Here is a 22,817-nt window from a genome sequence, read left to right as displayed (position 1 = left end):
AAGAAACTAATAATATAAGATTTTAATTATCATACATTCGAGAGTATACGAATTTATTGTATTGTATGTATAAAAAAATGTAAGAATTATTGTAATAAATAAATAAATAAATAGTTTATTTAAATGAAAAACTTTTTTAAAAAATGAGGTTTTAAAATAGTTAGTTTTGAGAAAAAAATTACTTTTACTTCTCATTTGTTCTTTATTTCATATATTAAAATCAAAAACAAGTATTTAATAAATTTTGACTTAAAAATAACATTTAAAGCAAAAAAAACTATATAATATTAAACAGTCTAATTAAATTTATTTTTAAATTCTAAGCATACATTACACAATAAATATGAATAATTTATAATACAATTAATAAAAATTTATAACTGTTAACTACTTTAGAATAATATTTCATGCTAATTTTTAACATGGTAATTATAATATAATCGTTAAGCTCTTATTTTATATTATAAATAAAATAATGCAATTTTTGTCTTTTAAAAAAAATGTATCTTATACATAAATGTTAGTAAGGCTATTTAAGACCCAAAAAAAGGGGAGGAATGGAGCTTATTATATTGAGTAATGCATCAATAAATGTAGCTGAATTGGCAATTTATATTTGGAAAAAAGCAATAATCTTTAAGTATAATCAAGTCTTAGAAGTTTATTGAGATACATCAAGATCTCACTGGATATGCAAAGGCCTTAATTAAGTGGTTACAGAAAAAAATTATCATTTAACAAAGGCCTTAATTAGTAAGATTAAGGCTATTTATGTTAAATTTGTTAAGAAAATATAGAAGGGAGGTGAAGAAGTAATACAAGGAATTACAAATAGTAACATCCTTTAACAATTACTGCCATATATCGGCTATAGATTGAATTGGGTTCGGGAGAGCAATTCCAGCCCATCGAAAAGCAGGAAGGGTTTAACCAATTTTATTATTTATATATTTATCATTAACATGGTACTCAAATATTTAAACTTCATTAAAAGAAATTAACTCTAGTAACATCAAACTTAATCTCAACCAATATAATGGAATTTTATTTGATTTTTCTTTTTAAGTAAAATCTCGATTTGAGTTTTATAAATAAAAAATCATGATTAAAGAATAATTTTTTTTTATTAAAGATGATTTGTAAGATTATTTAATAAAAAATAATTATTAATAAAATTGATTATATCTGTGATAATGTAGAATGACAAAAAAAATCAATATAATAAATTTTTTATATAAAATAATAGAACAATTAACTTCAAATATATTTATTTTTTCTTTAATACTTTTTCTATAAGTAATAGAACAATTTGTATGAGGATTTATTGAAGAATTATTATAACTAAAAAGGATAAATGAAGAAGGTAGTGTAACAATGATGTTCCCGTCCGAGGTGGCATTACTTGCTGGAGCAGGATAACCCAAACCGGAACAGAAGCAAAAGCAGAAACGAAGATGGGTGGTTCCGTTTTCACTCACTTCCTCGTTCTCCCCTCCTCTTCTACTCCTTCTCTTTCCACTCTCTTCCCATCCAAATTCCCCACCAGACCCATCAATGAATCTTTTCCCTTCACCCTTACCTGCAACCAATTCCCTTCCAAACTCACTACTTCGCGGCCTTCCCAATTCTCAGCTCCTCCTAGTTACTCATGCTCTGTAAAGTAATCTCATTTCCTATCTCTTTCTTTAATTTTCCACCTTTTTTTTGTCTCTTGGTTGAAAACGATTTGAGCTTGAGTATCGTGGGTTAATGGGGTGCTTCATTCTGCTCTTTCTTCAATGCTTCATTTAAAACTGTTAGTGTTAGTGGCTAATGTTGTTTGAGGGAGTACTGAATTGGGTAACTGTGTAATTGGCGACTACTAAGTTTTTTTCTCCAAGTTTCATTGACTACTAATAAGGATCTTGAAACTGATATAATTTTGTGATTTGTAACTAATTTCAGTTAATATTAGAGAGTATGTTAGAAATAGTGTATTAGAGTGTGTGTTGCTAGCATTTCTCTTGTTTTAATTGAGTGTTTTATGTAGGAGTGTGGAGGGAAATGAATTCCCAGACTTGTAGTGTGATATATATTCTCGTATTCAAGACATTCAGTTTTGTTACCCTCTTAGAGTCTCTTATTTCTTTAGTATGGTATGATGGCATGGGTGATTGTTAACTTGAAACTATTTACAGAAAGATAAAAGCTTCGGGAAGTCAGCAAACAGGATCCATTCGACATGGAGACAACCTTGATGCAATGAATAGCAGGAGTTTGCTGCAGGTTGTTTAGCTTTCACGTGTTTTACAGCAAAATTTAGCATTTTATTTATCAGTAATTTTTCACACCTAAGTTCTGGATACTAACTTTTCCTTCCATCGTGGACGAAGACAGAAGTTTCAGAGGAAAATGCCAACGGTATTCCTTTTCAACAAGCAATCTATGAGTAATTCCCTGTTCTCTGTTATTAATTTTCTTATTCTTAACATGTTTTTCCATAACATGAGTGAGATGGTGTCATGTATTTTATAGAAAAAATGGCAAGTTTTGTCATGATACAAAGTACTAGTATATGGTTTTGCTGATATCAAGTTTCCGTGCAGGCTGTTGTTTCTGTAAAAATTGGCCATCTGATGATTCTGATGTTATCATGCTCAAATTTTGATAAATCTCTGAAGCATTGTATTATATAATGATCAACAAATATTCCAATATTATGCCAAGATAAAAGAAAAAAAAAACATAAAGGAAATGATCATGAACCTTGTTGGGACTTGGGATGAACCACAGGATAAATTATATCGTGTCAGCTCTGCATTTAGATTGACAAAAGTTTGTAGGTTGATTTAACTGTATATAATGTAGTGAAATGGACGTACCTGTTTTCTAGTTGAGAGGATCCCCATCTGTGTCTGACCATGTTCTACTAATTGACTTGGTTTAATCTATGTTATTTAACTTATTTGAAGTATTTTACTGACCCTTTTTGTGTAATTTGATACCCCCTATCCTTTTCTTTTCTTAATTTATCTTTTGATAATGGATGTTTGAATTCTTTTTTCTTATAGCTGACATTCAAGCTGCTCAATGAGTCAACCATCCATGATACATCATGGGTTTGGGGATGGGTGGCCATCTTAATTTGCAGGGAACCATATCACCTGTCCCCATTTCTTGTTCTCTTTCCTATCCCACCAATTTAAAAAATATCTCTTCTCCAAAAACAAAAACAAAAAAATTAACAGCTTGGAAGTAAAATATTATTTTTCATTGCATGTCATGTTTTATTTGGATAGACAGAAAAGAGGACAAGTAATTCCAATTCAATTTGCAGTTCAACAAACTGTCTAACTCACCCCATTTAAATAGGTCCACCTAGATAAATAATCAAAACAATCAGTAACTATTAAAAGACCATAAAAGTATAATTCTTCTTCTCTAGGGTATTCAGTATAAACAAGAATTAGGATTTCAATTAAGAACAATACTTGAATAAGTCATAAAAGTAAATCTAAATCTAGACTACTTGGTTGAACAGGCCATGAAGTTCACCTGCATAATTGGCCTAGTTTAACCACCATAAAAATTATTTTAACATTCTTTTGTTGGATAAGATAGCCAACCAACTTGAACGACCTGTGGGTTTAGGGAGGTGGGTAATAATTTATGGATTGAACCTGTCTTTAAGAAAGGTACAAACTACAATGGGCCAAACAATTGAAATGGATTTGACTCAATTTGACAGCTCTAGGTGGCAATAAGAATTGTGATATTTCCAATTCCATTAAAATTAATTATACTGATTATTGTTAATATTAAAATTGCTGAGAGTAAAATCAATAAAAAATTTGTGCACCTTGTTAATACTAAGCATTGTGTTAAACTTGGTTCTAACATTTGGGCAAATGTCTTCAATTTTGTTTCAAAATTGCAATAGTCAATTGAGACATTTCCCATTTTAATTTTGCCTTGCTGGATTTTCAGTGAGTGACTTTACAACCAAAGATATTGATGACAGGGAAAGATCATCCAAATGGGTTTCAGCATTCCTCTTTGGACAAACTATATCAGTGATTTCTCCTGATGTTTCATGTGCAAGCAGCTCAGCAAGAATAAATGAGATATATGAGGTTGGAGAGTTGTTTGATTTAAGCATCCAACTAATATACTTGATATTGCTATTGGGTTTGCTAGGGAGTGGGACTTTCTTTGTGATTCGCCAAGTTCTTGTCCGCAGAGAACTCGACCTATCTGCCAAAGAGTTGCAGGTAAGAGCCTATGCATCTTCCTTTTGGTCCTTTAGATCTTGAGCAAGACATATGGTACTAAGTACTAACCTCAAAATATATTATACCCTGAATTTTATGTTAGACGTATGAGGTTTTTTCTCTGGTTTGGTACCATAATAGAGCTTATACACAAGCACAACTGGACAAGCCAGTTGGAACTAGTTGTTTTATGATCCTTTGTCAGTTTGTCCTTACTCATTTTCTGCCATTATCTCAGGAGCAAGTAAGAAGTGGTGATGCTGGTGCAACTGAGCTTTTTGAACTTGGTGCAGTGATGCTGCGCAGGAAATTTTACCCTGCTGCTACCAAGTTCTTGCTTCAAGCAATTGAGAAATGGGATGGGGATAATCCGGATCTTGCCCAGGTTAGATGACTTGTTTGATTGCTAACAAAGTAAATTAAATTTGAATTTACTTTAAAAATAGGAGAATAATAGCATCTTTCTGCCGTTGAGTTCTAGTCAATAATATTCTACCACTATTGACCTATTCTTATAAAGAAATACTTGTAAAACATTCTTTAGTATATATACTCTTTAAAACACACTATTATTAACTGAAATCACAAAATTATGTAGGTTTCACTCTTTATTTAATGAGTCTCCACTCATGATTTTGTAGTTTTCAATAAACTTTTATCAACAATGAAGATTCTGTTAAATAAAGATTGTGTCAGTTAGTATGTTGCTCATGATTCTGATATGACTTGTTAATAACTTTGGTAATGATCACATCATCCAACACATCTATAGGTTTACAACGCTCTTGGTGTGAGCTATGTCCGCGATGGGAAAGTTGACAAAGGAATTGCTCAATTTGAGACAGCTGTCAAGCTTCAACCAGGCTATGTCACAGCTTGGAACAATCTCGGTGATGCCTTTGAGAGTAAAAAAGACTACAAGTCTGCTCTGAAGTCATTTGAAGAAGTCCTACTATTTGATCCTAACAACAAGGTTGCCCGGCCTAGAAGAGATTCTTTGAAGGGACTTGTTGATGCAACCAAAGGAGTTACTGTCATCAAGTCAACAGAGAAGAAATAAGTGCCACTGTATCAACTCACACTATGAATATGGCTTAGTTAAATACATAGTTTTCAATAACTGGGTTGTGTTGGAAGGAATTTTGGCTCTATTGGTGTAGTTACTAATTACTAGCTGAGGCATACTAGTGCTGGGAAATGTAGTTGAAATTGAAACTTGAAAGTGCTCAATTCTCTAATGGGTTACCAAAGCTTTTTGCTCTGGTGCTGATGTTGTATTAACTCGTGAAAATTCCTTTATTTTTTTTAAATGGTCCTTTTTGTGCCTGGTTAAAGTGATTCTTTCATCATCTTGTCATTTCGTCATTGCTTATATCATATGTTTGAATCATTGATGGCCGTGCTCTGGATCTGGGCCTCCACTTTGTCCTTCAACCACTAAAAGTCTAGAATATTGTTATACTAGCAAAACAAAAGGTTCAATTTCTAGTATTTTTTTTACACCGATAATCAATTAGAAATTAGGTACTCCGTATGACTTTTAAGTAGTTTTAAAAATTAATGAACTTATTATATATTATAATTTATGATTGAATAACAGGGTAAAAGTATGAACTTTTTTTTATATGAACTTTTTTTTAAAAAAGAAAAAAGAAAAAAAAAAGTATCTCTTTGACGGATGTTTGATGTTAGTGGAACTTTATCCACAAAAATAGACTAATAGTAAAACTTAAATAATTTACAAAAACAATAACTTCACTTTTGTGTTATCTTCCTTTCTACTGCCACAAAATAATAAAATAAAGATACAATTATATTTCCTTCAGGTTCTTGAGAATTTTTAATTACATTAAGGTCTTGTAAAGTATTTATTTTTCTATTGATAGATATATAAAATGAGGTGTCATTACAAATTATAAAAACTTGTTAAAAACAAACTCACTATTTTCATATGATAAGGTTAAAATTCAATAGAAGATTATTTATTCTCACTTCTCACCTCAGCTCAACAGTTCCAGCACTTCTCAGCCTCAATCTTCGATTCCTATCTCTATCTTCCCCCATTCGGATTAAATGATTGGACATTGGCTTCTTTTTGAATCAAGACACGCGTATGCCTCAGTTTATCATTGTTTACATAATAATGGAGATGAACAGACTCTAACATGCTTGAAGAAGACAAAAATATATCTTTCACAAAGTGGAAACTTCCCATTAGGTGAGACAACAGATTCAACGAATAATGGCCAAATATTAGTGGTAGCAATTTCTTTTTTTCTTTTCAATGGACTAGTTATAGGAACACTAGTTTTTAGTCATTAATAATGCCTTAATATACTTTTAAGAGGAATGTTACCAAGGAAATATTGATTTGACACCATCAACTAGTTTCATTTAGTAGCGATGTCTCAATGAATGAGAATTTTCAACTTATTCGTTTGTTTTTAATCATATTATGTAGTATGAAATATATATATCTATCGACTTTTTGCTTGTCGTTAATCTTGCATAATCCTATCTAATTATGTGTAGTGATATATTTTTTCTCAATTATGTTTTATCTATCCACATAAATCATAATTTAATCTCAAGACATTATTTTGACTTACACAATCTATGTATTTAGTATTTACGTGGCCAACTTTGTACATGAAAAGGAGAAACAAAGCCACATTTGTAGGGAGCAACGTACCTTCATGGAAGCTCACCGCTTTCAGTTGCCTCTACAGGAACCTGCCTCAACCATTTACAACACACGCTTTCATTTTTTAAAGTCAAAAGTCAAATTATTCATATGCAATGCATGTCCATTCAAACAAACTAACCAACAATAAGACATAGAGCCTTGTGTCTCTTGGTTCTTCAATCCTAATTAATTTTAACGAAAATAATTATTCATAGAAGATTTATTATTTCTTTTTTTACGAAAATAATCTCATATCAATAAACAGGATTAAAAAAAGAACAAACTTCATTCATCCCAGTTAGAATTGTGCGGTGGGACCCTCTCCTGATCCATGAAAGACCACCCAACCAACGGCTCTGATTGACGGATGCAGAAACGAGGCGATAAGAAGTGGCCCCACACAACATTAACCCTCCAAATGGACGGTAGTAACAGTGGGGTTGACCAAATATGCTTCTGCTGTGTTTCAACAGCAAGGACACAGAGTTAAGCTTCTTCGCATAAGCATTTCACTTCCCCCTCCCATGTTCTCTTCCTCATCGCAATTTTTTTTTCTTTTTTCTTTTAATTTTCCTCTCAAGTGGAGCATTCAGGTTCCGTTGGGCTTTCAATCTGTGGCTGTAAGTTCTTTATTCTTTGGATTTCTGCTGCTACTTTTATGTCCAGGGTTTGGTCAGAAAGCATGCATCTTTTCTCTGCACCTTTTTTTTGGGGGGGGGTTGGAATTTTTATATTGGTAAATCGAATCTTTTGATGGGGTTTTTCTGAATTGACTCTCTTTTGTGGTGTCAAAATCTGAATTGGTGTTTTGTTGCAACAGATTTTGGTATTTTTGAAATAGGGATAGTTAATGATTGGAAGAACAAGATGTGAGAGTGAGTGAATGTAGAGATTTTTGAGTGCTTCCTTTAAGAGATTTGGTGATTGATTATCTACAAATGGGGTATTGGAATATGCAGCTTCTTATAAAAGAACTGAAGGGTGATGGGTGAGGGCTTGTTTATTTGTTTGTTTGTTTTTTTCCTGATTGTACGATGACTTAAATATAAATATTAAATAAAAGGGGAAAATTTTGAATATGGATTTTTGGATCTGAAGAGAAAGATAGCTAGCTTGATCTTGAGAGTTGTGGGTAATTGTATTGACTAAATTGAAGGCTTAGCTTTTACACTCTAATTGGCCATATTACCATAAAAAGTTTATTGATTTTCTAGAGTGGTTTTGATTTCATGAATCTGATGCCAATTGTCTATCTTATGGTATGTGATATTTGTATATTTGCATGGAAACGTATGTTGAATGGTATATTTCTTCTAATGGGGATCATATGTATATTTTCCCACTTCATCTTATTACTTCAGATCCTTTTAGTGATCGCATCTAGGCTAGTTGGATCTTTAAGCAAACATCTAATACCATATGGCTTTATTTTACTGTTAATTGTTTATAAAATATTTGATGTAAATCACCTGTTCTTTACACTGATACCTTTGATTGACAGGGATTTTGATTTCTCTGCGTTTAAAATGGATCCAAAAGGAAGCTTATGCGCTAAAAACTGCACAAGGACCTCTTCCTTAACTTCTCCTGGGAATGGACTACAAACAAATTTGTCCTCTGATCCTCCCTCTTTCTATGGGGTCAGGATTGAATCACCTTTCAAAGAATTCATCCAACCCTCTCCTCCAACTCAATCTGTACTTCCAGGTGAATCTAATGCAGATATTGATATCCCTGACCAGGAAAATTGTCCACTGAGTAACTCATCACATACCAGTAAACTCCAAGATTGGAATCCAAGTGCAATGTTGAATAACCTTTCCTTCCTTGAAGAAAAGATTCATCAGCTTCAGGATCTAGTGCATGTAATTGTTAATAAAAAGTGCCAACCTTTTGGACAACCTCATGAACTGGTGACTCAGGAACAGCAGCTCATCACAGCCGATCTTACATCGATCATTGTTCAATTGATCTCTACTGCTGGTAGTCTTCTCCCCTCTGTTAGGCACACCCTCACAAACACAAATCCCTTGGTTGGCCAGCTTGACCAGCTTCATGGGATTAACCTCCCTTTTGGATCAGAACCAAGTAGTGGTATTAGGCCACAAAATAACAGTGGAAATAAACTGTTTGATCAGTCCACTCAGAATGATCTACCAAATAAATTGGAAATGGAACAAAACTACAATATGGAAGAGCATGAGCCAAAAGATGAAGAAGATGCGGATGAGGGAGAAAATCTTCCACCCGGTTCCTACGAGATTTTGCAATTAGAAAAAGAAGAAATCCTCGCTCCTCACACACATTTCTGTACAATATGTGGGAAAGGATTCAAGAGGGATGCAAATCTCCGAATGCACATGCGTGGCCATGGTGACAAGTACAAAACTCCTGCAGCTCTTGCAAAACCACACAAAGAAACCGGGTCTGAACCAAAGCTTATCAAGAGGTATTCCTGCCCCTATGCCGGCTGCAAGCGTAACAAGGATCACAAGAAATTCCAACCACTAAAGACCATTTTGTGTGTCAAAAACCACTACAAGAGAACACACTGTGACAAGAGCTACACTTGCAGCAGATGCAACACCAAGAAGTTTTCAGTCATGGCAGACCTTAAAACTCATGAAAAACACTGTGGTAAGGATAAATGGCTTTGTTCATGTGGCACAACATTTTCAAGGAAAGACAAGCTTTTTGGACACATTGCTCTATTCCAAGGCCATACACCTGCTATTCCTTTGGATGAAACCAAAGGAGTGGCTGAGCCACCTGATATCCAGAACAGAGAAAGCAACAATAAGGTAGAAAGTATTAATTTCTGTTTTGGATCAAATCCTTCAAGTGAAAACGTAGTTCAAAACATCATGGACATGAAAGGTAATATTGATGATCCCATGAATTATTTCTCATCGTTGAACTTCGAAGGCTGTAACTTTGGGGCGTTTAATGAATTCTCCCAACCTCCATTTGAAGATTCAGAAGCTTCTTTCTCTTTCCCCATGTCGGGATCCTATAATTATGCTCCCAAATTTGATAGCGACAATTTATAATAATGTTACTCTACATGTCTATGTTTTCTTTATTCCCCTGTTAACGAATAATCCTTTTGTTTTTGTCTAATTTGTAAATCCAGGTAATATCTTGTACTCCCCCTTTCTTTATATTGAAAAAAGATAAGTTTTATATTTAAATTTTATCTGTATTTATAAAAAAAATATCATTTTTTACTGTGCATTAAATGTTTGTTTTCCAATATAAATCTTCAAAAATGAAGTAAAAAAAGAAGTGACACTTGTCATCATTAGTACAACTAAAAAAATATCACATGTAGGTGGACATTTGGTGTAAAACTCCATATGTAGGTGATTAATACTATTTATTTTTTTGACAGTAGGTGATTAATGCTATTAACACCAATAATTATATACTATTACATTTATTTTTAACTACTTATAAAATAAAATTAATCATATTTACACTTATAATACATACTTAGAGGTGAATATTAAGATTATATTCGATAAGACATTTAAGTAAGTTTTTAATTTTTTTTATTAATAGAAAGAATTATTTGTTTATTTGAAAAATAAGTTTTTTTAATTTTTTTCTAACTTTTTATATTTTTTATTTTTATTTTTGATATATTTATTTATTTTCTTGTTATCTTTTTATATTTATTATTTTTTTGTTATTTTATATTTTTCATCTACTTTAATAAATAATTTTATCAAATACTTTTCATTTAACAATTTTTTTTTTAATTTTAGCTATCAGTTAATCTTTCAATTAGTTTTACATAATTTTTTTACTTTTTCTTTACCTCAATTTTTCTTTACCACATTCTCTTATCACTTTTTTTCCCACCATTTACATTAATAAAAAAGATACATTTATCATTTTTCTTGCTCATGTGGATGGCATGTGCCGTAAAGGTGCCTTCTAATTTCTAAACCATTTCGGTACCGTGTTCCAAGCTCAGTCATTCATTCAGTCTTGTACTTCTTGTATGACAAAACAACGCCTTTTTCAGTGGCTTACGATTGTGGCCGATTTTTTTTTTTTAATTCAACATGCATGGGGTCAGTTGCTTAAAAATTCTGATACAGGATAAAAAGAATACATTATTAAAAAGAAAAAAAGTGAATGTGAAGACATTTTTATAAAAAGTTACTATATGAAATTAAACAATATTTTTTCCCTAATTGATATGAAGTCGTTTCCATTGAAAGTAGTAACAAATTTTCTTCGGACACTAAATGGACATAAAATATATTCTCTTTTCAACATATTTATTTCATATTCAAAGATCAACCAAGATTCAAATCTTGACCTATTTTAAAGACATAAATTGTTATCACTTGTACCAATAGTTATTGAATAACATTCTTTTAATAGAATATAACTTTTATAAAGGAATTAAATATCAATTAAAACAACTTTATCAGCTAAATTATAGAGGATATCACCACTTTCTCCCACGTCTGTCTTCGACTCTCCGTTTAGTTTGATGGATATGCAATGTGGCATGTTAAATCCGAGGTGTGACACCAATTATCAAAACTGAATCTTAAGAGTAAGTTTGAAAACTGAAAAATGAGAATATTATTATTACAGTTAAGAAACTAATCATGGAAAGTAATGAGCTTCAAACCAGCTTTTGATGGCAATCCACAATATTTCTCCCTTAAAACTAAATCATCTTGGCAAGACCAAGTCAGTCCTCGAGGAGAGCTCTTTGGCCACATGAACCTCTCAGAGAAGGGGTTCACTAAACTCTGCCGAAATTGTTGCACTGTCTCACATAGCAACCCCTGCAGAAGTGAGAGATTCCAAAATCAAGGAGTTAGGAAAATGAGATATGACAAGATATATAGTGTATTTGGATAGTTACCGGAATCAATTCAATTCCGGCTTCCAAAATCATGGTGAAAAATTCAAAAGGTGAAAACAACTATTTGTTGCTTTGGCTTTCTACGTGAAATTGGAATTGAATCCGAGAAAACTGAATCTAATTCAAACACACTAATGGTTTTTGTCCAAGAGAAAGAAGTACCTTTGCCATGGATTTTATTTTCAATGAGACATCACTACTAAGAAGGACAAGTTGTCCAACATTCTCCTTTCTTCCATATTGAAGGGCAGAGTCAAGGATGTGATCTTCAACTTTAGGTGAAGCACATTTCTTCAAGGTGAAACCAGGAAAAGCCCAACTCTCTTCAATAAACCGAGTCTGAGGAGAAGCATGATGGGTTAGAGCTGTCAGCCTGAACTCCTCCATTGAGCTTTGGATATGAATCCACCACCTTGTTTTCTCCAAGCATTCTTCAATCCACTCTAATGCCAAAGAAGCCTCTGAAGTTGTTCTGAAAATTCTAAATTTTTGCTTCATGCTGCCGAGTTCCCTTATGACTGACATTAAAGTGTGAGTGTGAGAACCAGTTTTTGACTTCTGTGAAAAACAACAGCACTTCCAATCCAAACAAAGATAATAACAAGGCATCTAAAACTCATTACCCAAACTTGGAATGATTAAACGAGTCCCCTTGAGGCCTTGTAGAAGCTGCAAAGCTTTCCTTGACTCCTTGTTCAGAAGAGAAGCAGTGTCTACAACCATGTCCCAGCTCCTCTTTTGTTCTCTACTAGTATGCTGCTGAAAACAAAACAAAAGTAAGCATCTATATGCTAAAATGAACTCTTGAGCCATCTACAATAAGAATGATATATGAATATATGTTGACTTACAGAAGTTTTAGTGCACTTATTTGAAATCTGTCCACAAATAGGCACATCATCAATGCTTTTTGCAGCAGAAACAGTCACTGATTTATGGTTCCCTCCTGAGTTCATTAGTGATGGGAAGGGTGCTACCTTTTCCACTCTGTTCTTTTTTAACTCCATCATATCTTGCTCATGGACCAAGTTGATATGACATTGAAGAGGCTTTCTTTGTGACTTCCATTCTTGAGCTACTTTTGGAGTCTGGTTCACTTTGTTTGAAACACTGCTTATTCTTTTGTCTAAATAGATCCTGGGACTAAAATAGCTCAAATTGGGTGACCTTTGTGATATGGAATGTTTAATTTCTTCTGGCTTATCTCTCTTTCTCATAAACTGCAAGTGATAGGTATTTGGGCTTAAATTTTCCTTATTTAGAATGAATGCTTCTTTCTCCTCATCAAAAACAGCAGAAAGATCCTTCGGCATTAATTTATTTATGGCAACATTCTTCTCATTACTCCTTTTAACTTCAGTGCCAACCTTAGCTGTGCTCATAAATCTACTCTTTCTGGCTTGAACTAGGGGAGCACTAGCAGGCTTACACCTTGACCAGATACTGCCAAAGGCTGAGCTTTTCTCTGTTGGTTTGACATGGTTTTCAAGGAACTCCCCTCCAGAGCATCTTGTCACAGCAGTGAGAGATTGAGGGGTCTGTTCCCGAGGCATCGAAGAATTTGGTGATTCTACTTGAAATGATGTGGAGGAGATGCTGCTTGCACATTTTTTTCCAGTATCTTCAGCTATCTCAGCCACTGACTTACCTTGTTCGTGACAGGACTTCGCATTCAGGGAAGCCGGCAACTTTGACTCCAACTCCTTCCCACATTTATCTTGTTTTTCTCCATCAGATATTGAATCCATAGCAACTTCTTCAACAATATTGACTACTTGAAATTTGGTAACAGCAATAGCATTCTCATCTAGCAAGGATGTGTTTTCAGAATTGATAGTTCTTGACTCCATTTCTAAAATATCTTCAATCCTTTCATTATCTCCGAGTGTGCATCCAAATTCAGATTCTGAGGGTATTACAGTTACTGCAGCCAAGCCCTTTCCATCAAAAGATGCAGGATCTATGTTTTTAATGCATTTGTTTCCATCAGATATTGAATCCATAGCAACTTCTTCAACAATATTGACTACTTGAAATTTGGTAACAGCAATAGCATTCTCATCTAGCAAGGATGTGTTCTCAGAATTGATAGTTCTTGACTCCATTTCTAAAATATCTTCAATCCTTTCATTATCTCCGAGTGTGCATCCAAATTCAGATTCTGAGGGTATTACAGTTACTGCAGCCAAGCCCTTTCCATCAAAAGATGCAGGATCTATGTTTTTAATGCATTTGTTTCCATTATCTTCAACTACTTCATCCAGTGAGTACCCCCCTTCCTCAACAATATTGACTAGTTGAAATTTGGTAACAGCAATAGCTTTCTCATCTAGTAAGGATGTGTTCTCAGAATTGATAGTTCTTGACTCCATTTCTAAAATATCTTCAATCCTTTCATTATCTCCGAGTGTGCATCCAAATTCAAATTCTGTGGGTATTACAGATACTGCAGTCAAGCCCTTTCCATCAAAAGATGCAGGATCTATGTTTTTAATGCATTTGTTTCCATTATCTTCAACTACTTCATCTAGTGAGTACCCTTCCTCACGGCAAGATTTACCATTCAGGTTCTCTTCATCGCATTCATCTTGTTTTTCTTCATCAGGTACTGAATCCACAGATATTTCTTCAACAACTTCCATTTGATGAAATTCAGAATCAGGAATATCTTTGTCAACTATCAAGCATGTGTTCTCAGAATTGAATGTTCTTGATCCAGTAGTTAAAATATCTTCAACTTTGTCATTATCTCCGTATGTGCATCCAAATTCAGATTCTGTAGGTATTACAGCCACTGCAGCAACATGTTTTTCATCTAAAAACGCGGGATCAAGATTTGTAGGTGAGCTTGACCCATGCATTTCATCTTGTTTTTCTCCATCAGGTACTGAATCCACAGAAACTTCTTCAACAACTTCCATTTTATGAAATTCAGAATCAGGGATATCTTCGTCAACTATCAAACATGTGTTCTCAGAATTGAAACTTCTTGGTGCAGTAGTTAAAATACCTTCAACCTTGTCATTATCTCCATGTGTGCATCCAAATTCAGATTCTGTAGGTATTACAGGCACTGCAGCAGCATGTTTTTCATCAAAAGACGAAGGATCAATATTTATTTGAAAGCTGGACCAATGCATTTCCAAGGAAGGTGGTTGTCCGGTAAAAGTATCATGTGGGGCTTGAAATTGCTGCATCTTGGTCCCCTGGACTGCTTCCACAACTGGCAGACATATGTTGTGTTTCAAATATTCCCTCAATGTGCAAAGCAAATTAGTTTCTCCAGGCATCTCCACTTCGAGACGAGCTTCAATTTTCTTGGTGTTATCAAGCTCATCAACCGGTTGTGCACAAGGGGGTGATTGTATGTATGGGGGTGATAATTGACAGTCACAAATTATGTTTTCAACACAAGAGTTTGTAGGAAAACATGATGTTTCAGTTCCATTGGGAACTCCCAATGCCTCATCTTCAGAATGGATCTTCCTTTCTTCATCACAACAAACAGAAACAATGTCTTCAGACATCGGAATATCTTGTTCTGCAGTGTGTTCCAAATTCTCATCCTGCAGGCCCAAACCAAAAGAGAGAGAAATCAAGCATTACTTAACAAATAACAAGCAAACGCCCTGAATAAATAAACCCAACTACTCCTCAAGCTTTTAGACGACAATTTTACCAAACATCTGCATCCCTTTAAATGTCTCAATTCTCAAAAATTCACTATCCTAAAAAATTCCCAAAATTCCAAACGAACAAGAAGAAAACTTCACCAACACCTGATAAAAGTAAGGTTAAACTATTCACTTAGTCCTTGCAGTTGTCCTCATTTTAAGTTTTAGTCTCACATTTGTAAAAATTAAGTTTTGGTTTTCTAATGGTTTTATACTGCCAGAAAGATGCTGATCAAAAAAAAAAAATACTGCCAGAAAGATTTGTCTAATAATATTAGCGACAAGGACCAAAAGTAAGCCTTTATACATGTGTAGGGACAAATCACAGTTTTCTTGTACAAGATTAAAACTTGTAACAAAGAGAATTATTGTACACACAAGTGAATGGTTTAGTTTAACCAGAAAGTAAAAAAAGAATAAAAGGTACCTTGATTATGTTTTCTTGTTCATCTTCTTTTTGATGTTGTTGGGGCACAACGACACCCAATTGGGTAAGAGGAGCCCAGCTGAGACGATAAATCCTAGTGGAAATCCCAACAGTGAAGGTGTCACCTTCCTTCAATTCTACACTCACTCCTGGCTCGAGCTTCCTCCCACGCACCCACGTACCCTGCACTGCCCCACACAGAATAAAAACCCATCATCAAGATTCAAAGCAAGAAAACAGAAGTAAAAACAACAAGAAACGATTCGTTTAATCAATAATCAATGACTAACAGCAGATATAAGGTTGGTTGAGTGATTAACAAAGAATAAAAGGAGGGGAAAGGTTTCGATCTCTCCTGCTAACAAAAGACTAACAAACCAATGATTAACATTTGTCGATAAAAGAAAAAAATAACGAGAAAGTTACCAGAAGCCAAATCAACGAGTGAAAGAGTGCGGGAAGAGGGGTTGGAGCGAATCCTGAGGTGGAAGCGGCTCACGCTGGGGTGCGTGAGGACGATGTTGCAGTTAGGGTGTCGTCCAATCAGAACCGTCTGATCCTCGTCGTGTTCATCGAGTACGATGAAGATGTTCTTGAGGATTGCGTTGTTCTTGAGCACTGTCAGAACTGGGAATCGGTGTTGTTCTTCTTGTTCTGGGTTCTTCTTTTCTGCCATTGAAGAACAAGAAGAAGATTATTATCCTTTTGGTTGAAACTTGGGAAGTGAGTGAGTGAGACTGTGTGAGAGGATTTTATATATATTTTTTTTAATATTTGGAGAAGGCTATGTTATGCTGTGTCCAACGGCTATCTTTTTCTCCAACCGTTACAACTCCACGAGAAGAAATTTTATATATTTGACCCATTTGTTAAAGGAAACAATATTATGAAATATGTTTTTAAATTACCTGTTAATGGGATTCTTTTTTCTTTTTGTTTTTGTGAATAGTTGTTAACGGGTTTTGATCAAGATTGACTCAAAGGAATCAAGATTTAATTGTTCACCGTATGTCTTCTTTTTTTTGCTGAGTTCATTCACTGTATTTCTTATCTTATATATATATATATATATATATATATATATATATATATATATATATATATATATATATATATATATATATATATTATTGATAGGAAATATTAATCCTAACTACTGTAATGTTTTATCATGTGAATTGTACATAAGATATATAATTGCTTTTTTATATAATTGAAATTATGAAAAATAATTTGTTAATATAAATTATATTTTAATTATAATATAAAATTATTTTAGAAACTATATATCATATTCATTATGAATAATTTAAATTGTAAATTTGTAATCTGAGGTTTCTAATTTTAATTACTAATGATTTGAAAAGAAGAGAGAAAGCGATGCATCAGAGAATTTTCACTACATAATATAGTCATTTGAAAATTCAACGCAAGAAACTTCATTCCCAAATAATGAAAACATTTAATTGTAAGAGTGAAAGTCTTCTATGTTGCCAATATTTTTTTTTTTACATAGACAACTAATTAAAAAATCAATTTAAGTAAATATTTTAAAATAATAATTATTAAAAATAATAATTTGTAACTATAAAGTGAGAAAATAGTCTATATATCAATTATGTAAAAAAAATTATATTGGCATCTAATAAAAAATTGTTCATTTTTACAATAATTATAAGTCACGTTGATTATGATTTCAAATTACAATCTTTAAAACTCTTTACACAGGAACGGATCTAGTAATGCATCAAAATGGTTGGTTTTTTTTTTACTTTAATTATTTAAATATCTAACTTCTAACAAATAAATATTTAATAATCAATGAATTTTATAAAATTATTTATTAATTTTTTAAGTAAAACAAACCATTTTTTCATTCAAATGATATAGGAAACAAATAATTCATATTAATTTTTTTTGTTTAAGTTTTGAAAGAATTTTTTATTTTACAATAGCAATCAAACAAATAATAATTTCATCACAAAAAAAGAAACAAACTCATTAGATATAATAATAACTAGGATAAAATAAGTTTTTGGTCACCTATATTTTTGATTATTTTTGATGAATTTTATTTTTAGTCCCCGAATTTTCATATCATGCAATTTAGTTTTTGAATTTTTTCTTAAAAATGATTTTAGTCTCTTGGCTTGCTCCCCAATTTTTGTACTTTTTTTTAACTTGGATAAAGAGGGACTAAAAATAATTTAAAATTTAGGAATTAAATTGCTCAATGTTCAAAAACTAAACACGAGATTGAATGAAACTATAAAAACTAAAAACATATTTTTTTCTTATAACCAAAAGTCATCCATTTTTATAACAATTATATATAAACATTATATACTAATATGTTTATAATATAATTTTAATAAAAATTGATAAAAAAAAATATAAAAATGTCACTCTTATCGTATCTATTAATTAGTATACATATTTCTTTGAGTTAAATTATAATTAATGATAACAAATATTATTAAAAATTAATATATAATCATTGATAATATATATATTATTAGATTTATTAATAAGTATATATATTTTTACTATAAATAGTGTATATTTCATTAATTATTATATATTAATTAAAAAATTTAAGAAAAGGTTACTAAAAGAAATAAAAAGCTTTTGAGAGAGAGGGGGACTGAAGCCCGTGCTACCCCCGTATCCGTCCTTGTCTTTTCTTTATATTATAACTACATAAAAATTAAACTCTAATAAAATAATCTATAATATAATGAAAGAACAAAAAATCATCATATCTTCAATATATTTTAATTAAGTTGTCAGTTAATTGTTGTAAATTAATATCACCAACAACGGACAATTAATTAGCATAAGGCATGAGACAATCCCAATTAGTGAAGGTCAAGTCGTTGGTAAATTAAATAGTTGTAAATTAATAATTCCAAAAAAAGTGTTTTTTTTGTAAGGTTATGTTCACCAATTTATTTTAGTTAGTTTTAAATTTTATTTATTTATTAAAAAACTTATTTAACTGTTCGATAAATAAATTTTTTTAAGTAATTTTTAATGTTTTTTGAAATATTCTTTTTGAAGTAAATTTTTTTAAAACACTAATTTTAATTTTTAGTTTTTCATATCTTTTTTACTTTTATTTTTAATATATCATTTTTTTATTATTATTTTTAAATAAATCATAATTTTATTATTTTTTTCTCATTTTATATTTTTCAATAATTAATTTTATCGAATCTTATAATATTTAATAAGTTAACTTCAAACGATCAGTTATCAACTAATTTTATCGAGCATAATCTAATGACTTTTCGTAATGAATATTTTAAAAAAAAAAATTGTAGTTGCTAATTTTATGACCTTTCTAGCTACCACCAACAACCCTACTCTTTCGTCTCATTCTCTTGCCTAAATCTTTCCTCTCCCTCCCAACATTTGCAGGTATGACCGCAATGACTTTTTCTTTATATTTTCTCTCTTTTCTTTACTTAATTTCTCTTAGTTGCTTTTTGTTGATTGTTGATTCTACTCTTGGTTATAAGTTTTGTGTAGCGATGGCGACAACTTGCAAGGTGGGTGGGTAGCTTTGGTGCGTGGTGGCTTGCGACGACAGTAGCTAGCTGGGTGGTGGCTCTGTAGTTTGAGGAAAGAGGGAGAAACACCATTAGTAACAACAAATTTTTTTGTTATTAAGTTAAACTCAAATTTACATTTTGACATTCAAAGTGTTATATAAAGATTAATACATATAAATTAAACATAACTTAAAGTGTTTTTAATGTGAATTTTTTTATAATGTTTCATCATTTAATCTTATTTTTTATTCTAATTTAAAATTTATTTAGGTCATTACAAAATAATGTAGTATTTATCAGTTTCAAACTATCGACACTAAAAGAGAATTAAAATTTAATCATAAAGAATAAAAAAATCATTTTCAAATTATAGAGACTAAAAAATATAAATCATGAAACTAAAGGGACCAAATAAGTAATTTAACCAATCTTTTAAAAATATAAATAAAATATCTCAATTAAAAATAAGAAAACTAAAAACGAAAATAAAATAACATTTTAACTTAACAAAAACATGCATTCTCTTTATCTGGGTTGTAGAAACAAAAAAGAAAAAAAAGAAGAAAGAACGTGCATTCTCCAAATGTCATCGTTTTGCATATACATCTGCAGGTGTAAAATTAATGTTCTAGTTATCACAGTTAACTACACAACGATAAAAATACTTGAATTAATTAACTAAAATAGGAAGATGTAAAAATTAGGTTTGAATTTATTTTACTTAATTAATATTAATTTTATATTTTGAATCAAACTATATGACCCAGTTGAGAATATATAAATTGAATCAAATTGGGTGGTTGGATTTATAAGATAAAAAAAATAAAATTCTACACTTAAAATTATTTAGTATTTATTTTTTAAAACTCGTGTGTTGTGTGTGTATCAATCAGACTTATCGAGTTGGGTTAACTAATTAATTTTATTTAATAATTTTTTAAACGGTTTAACTTAAAAAAATTTAATCAATTCATTGATGGTAGTAAATTGTTGGACTAGACTTACTGATAATTCAAGTTTGTGTGTCCTCTAAATTCAAGGTACGAAGGGTAACTAGTATATATTCTTGTAATGACATCTTTTGTAAGGATGGTAATCAGACATAAACCTAATGCATATAGATATCCGTAGAAATACATGTAATGTGCATGGTTTTATTTATTAAAGATTAAAATATTTTTTCTTTTCCTATAAAATTGGAATTGTTTACTTTTTATTCTAGTAAATTTTTAGTCCCTGTAAAATTGAAATACGTTATTGTTTGGTCTATAATTAGATTTGAATTAACAAAGCTTAACTCCAACTTAAACAGTGGTATATTTTGATTTTATAGGAACTGAAAATATACTAAATTTGTTTACATGAACTAAAAAATAATATTATACTTATTAATTATTATATTTTACAATTAAAACTTAAGTATTTATAAATATTTTTTAATTAATTAAATATTTTATTTATAACATTTTATAATTAAGAATCAAATTATGTTTGAACATTTTCAATTAAATTACTTAATGCTATGTTAGCCTATATTTTTTTATTCTTAAGAATCGATGACCATAATACAAAGAATTTTATAACACTCATGTATCTTGTTTAATCAACTGAACCATATTCCTTAATCTACATTTTCTTGTTTAGTTATTGGTTTTTATTGTTAATTCTATTATTATAATAACATTTTTATTTTATTAGTTTGTTAAATAAATACATTACAAAATATCATATTCTAATCCACTAAAATGTACCATAAAAAACATCCAGTAAAATGCAACAGGGTTTAAGTCTAGTCATTTAATCTGACTTTCAAGAAAATATGGATCTGCTGTCCAAAAAAAAAATGGATCCAAATACATTTTTTTAAATGTCGGTGCGGTAAAAACGTTATAACATTCCATCAAATCCTATCTATTACTGTCTTTAATCTTTAGAAGTAAAGATAGATTTGTCCATGAAATAGTGTAAATTCTAAATGATCCATGATGCAGTGAAAGAATCAAATGAATTTTAACCCATTAAATTTGATCTTGTGGTGAAGGGTTGGGAAATTAAGTTTACACAAAATCTTATATTCGCACAAATTTGTCGTGGGCCGTATTACCATTTCAGCAATATTTTAGCTCATGCATTACTTTATGGTCGAACTAACATTTTAACGCATACATTGCTTGATCTCAATTTTCTAAGTTTTCCCTTTTCATCTTCGTGTTAGAAATAAAATCACACATGAAGTAACTATTCTTTTAAATGAATGAATGTACATATTGTAATTTTTATCTGAATATGTGATTTGTTTTAAACGGGACAATTCCTTTAAATCTTTTTAACTATGGTCATCTCTTTGACATTCAAACAATGAATGAATGTATGCATATTCTAAATTTAATTTATGAATATTGTAATTATTATTTTTTATGAAAATATTAAAGATGAGACCAAAGTCTAGAAGAAAATCAAGACCCAATGTAAGATATGGGAGAACCCATGACAAGAGCAACAAAAAAGATCCTAGAAATTTTACATCATATACTAACTAATCTAATATGAGAATAATTCAATTGCATGAGAGGACCCAATATATAGAGGCCTCACCTAACCAGTGAGACATTTTAGTTATACTTACCATGTTGAGATTTTATTTTTGTTTTGTTTTCTACCAAATGCATAAAAATTGATTTGTATAAATCATTTTTGAAGCGAATAGACAATGAATTTTTATTGGATTTTATCATTGAAGCGTGAAAATTGTCTCTAATAGAATTTTTCCTTGAACCATTTGATCTTATCAATAATTGCTCAATTCTTATGGTGATCCTAAGACTTATCAAAATCATTGTTCATGACACCTATCTTATTCTTCCTTTCATATTTTCTGTTTTCTTATTTAATTTCCGCAATGTTAATTATGTAATTCTGTCATAATTTCTTATTTACATATCTATTGTTTTACTTAACATTTTTTGTGTTTTTTTTTTTGCCTAAATTATATTTTAGAATGTCTTTTTTCACCTCGTTTTAAAATCGTTCCAATCCGAATTCTGTAGATTGAGAACCAAATAAAAGTTAACATTATATTTCTGACTCAATTAATGTACAAATTTCATCCTATAATTGATCCAAATTGAAGCAATATAGGGGGATTCACATTTTTTTTATAATAATATTGTATTACTTTTAGTTTAGATATAAGTTTTTACTATTAATTTAGTTTCTTTTCTTTCCAAATGCTTTCGGAAATGCCTTTTGGAGCATTATTATCTATCATTTATAAGAATATTAGATTCACTACTTCATTTAATTATGATTGTGTTTAATGATCCTCTTGGGGTTAT

General features: G+C 31.1%; 3 protein-coding genes across 10 annotated transcripts; 2 read left to right on the top strand and 1 right to left on the bottom strand.

Annotated features, from left to right (window-relative positions):
* The first annotated feature begins 1,364 nt into the window (after nucleotides 1-1,364).
* LOC114372508 (tetratricopeptide repeat domain-containing protein PYG7, chloroplastic-like) lies at nucleotides 1,365-5,591 on the top strand. Of its 4 annotated transcripts, none has more exons than XM_028330095.1 (6): nucleotides 1,365-1,660; nucleotides 2,178-2,265; nucleotides 2,373-2,428; nucleotides 4,001-4,250; nucleotides 4,489-4,635; nucleotides 5,023-5,591. In XM_028330095.1, exons 1-6 carry the CDS (start codon nucleotides 1,455-1,457, stop codon nucleotides 5,308-5,310), a joined length of 1,035 nt encoding a protein of 344 aa, XP_028185896.1. In that variant the 5' UTR covers nucleotides 1,365-1,454; the 3' UTR covers nucleotides 5,311-5,591. The 4 variants fall into 4 exon arrangements, with proteins under 4 accessions (XP_028185896.1, XP_028185897.1, XP_028185895.1 ...); XM_028330096.1 differs by having other exon boundaries at nucleotides 1,366-1,660; nucleotides 2,377-2,428; nucleotides 4,177-4,250; XM_028330094.1 differs by having other exon boundaries at nucleotides 1,366-1,660; nucleotides 2,377-2,428; nucleotides 3,967-4,250.
* A 1,776-nt stretch (nucleotides 5,592-7,367) lies between these two features.
* Nucleotides 7,368-10,132, top strand: LOC114371278 (protein SENSITIVE TO PROTON RHIZOTOXICITY 1-like). Its single transcript, XM_028328760.1, has 2 exons — nucleotides 7,368-7,556; nucleotides 8,438-10,132. Exon 2 carries the CDS (start codon nucleotides 8,463-8,465, stop codon nucleotides 9,984-9,986), a length of 1,524 nt encoding a protein of 507 aa, XP_028184561.1. The 5' UTR covers nucleotides 7,368-7,556; nucleotides 8,438-8,462; the 3' UTR covers nucleotides 9,987-10,132.
* A 1,174-nt stretch (nucleotides 10,133-11,306) lies between these two features.
* On the bottom strand, nucleotides 11,307-16,659 carry LOC114369388 (FHA domain-containing protein PS1-like). 5 transcript variants are annotated; one of them, XM_028326618.1, is made up of 7 exons: nucleotides 16,355-16,659; nucleotides 15,929-16,116; nucleotides 14,043-15,393; nucleotides 12,679-13,787; nucleotides 12,451-12,586; nucleotides 11,990-12,345; nucleotides 11,307-11,747 (listed from the first exon to the last, which is right to left on the bottom strand). In XM_028326618.1, the coding sequence occupies exons 1-7, from the start codon at nucleotides 16,602-16,604 to the stop codon at nucleotides 11,559-11,561; spliced, it is 3,579 nt and encodes a 1,192-aa protein (XP_028182419.1). In that variant the 5' UTR covers nucleotides 16,605-16,659; the 3' UTR covers nucleotides 11,307-11,558. The 5 variants fall into 5 exon arrangements, with proteins under 5 accessions (XP_028182419.1, XP_028182420.1, XP_028182417.1 ...); XM_028326619.1 differs by having other exon boundaries at nucleotides 12,679-14,072; nucleotides 14,340-15,393; XM_028326616.1 differs by having other exon boundaries at nucleotides 12,679-15,393.
* Between the last annotated feature and the right edge of the window lie 6,158 nt (nucleotides 16,660-22,817).

Source organism: Glycine soja, chromosome 10 (assembly GCF_004193775.1).
Source record: "Glycine soja cultivar W05 chromosome 10, ASM419377v2, whole genome shotgun sequence".
Lineage (NCBI taxonomy): Eukaryota > Viridiplantae > Streptophyta > Magnoliopsida > Fabales > Fabaceae > Glycine > Glycine soja.
This window is presented reverse-complemented; position numbering and strand designations above follow the sequence as displayed.

What these genes read in the sequence shown, in the direction of transcription:
- LOC114369388 (XM_028326616.1), bottom strand. Translation starts at nt 16,604, where the DNA reads ATGGCAGAAAAGAAGAACCCAGAACAAGAAGAACAACACCGATTCCCA. An exon ending in AACAAGAAAACATAATCAAG is followed by an intron (nt 15,394 to 15,928) that starts GTACCTTTTATT and finishes TTGGGCCTGCAG; the next exon opens with GATGAGAATTTGGAACACAC. An exon ending in AAATAAAATCCATGGCAAAG is followed by an intron (nt 11,748 to 11,989) that starts GTACTTCTTTCT and finishes TCACTTCTGCAG; the next exon opens with GGGTTGCTATGTGAGACAGT.
- LOC114372508 (XM_028330094.1), top strand. Translation starts at nt 1,455, where the DNA reads ATGGGTGGTTCCGTTTTCACTCACTTCCTCGTTCTCCCCTCCTCTTCT. An exon ending in ATAGCAGGAGTTTGCTGCAG is followed by an intron (nt 2,266 to 2,376) that starts GTTGTTTAGCTT and finishes GGACGAAGACAG; the next exon opens with AAGTTTCAGAGGAAAATGCC. An exon ending in TTTCAACAAGCAATCTATGA is followed by an intron (nt 2,429 to 3,966) that starts GTAATTCCCTGT and finishes CTGGATTTTCAG; the next exon opens with TGAGTGACTTTACAACCAAA.
- LOC114371278 (XM_028328760.1), top strand. Translation starts at nt 8,463, where the DNA reads ATGGATCCAAAAGGAAGCTTATGCGCTAAAAACTGCACAAGGACCTCT.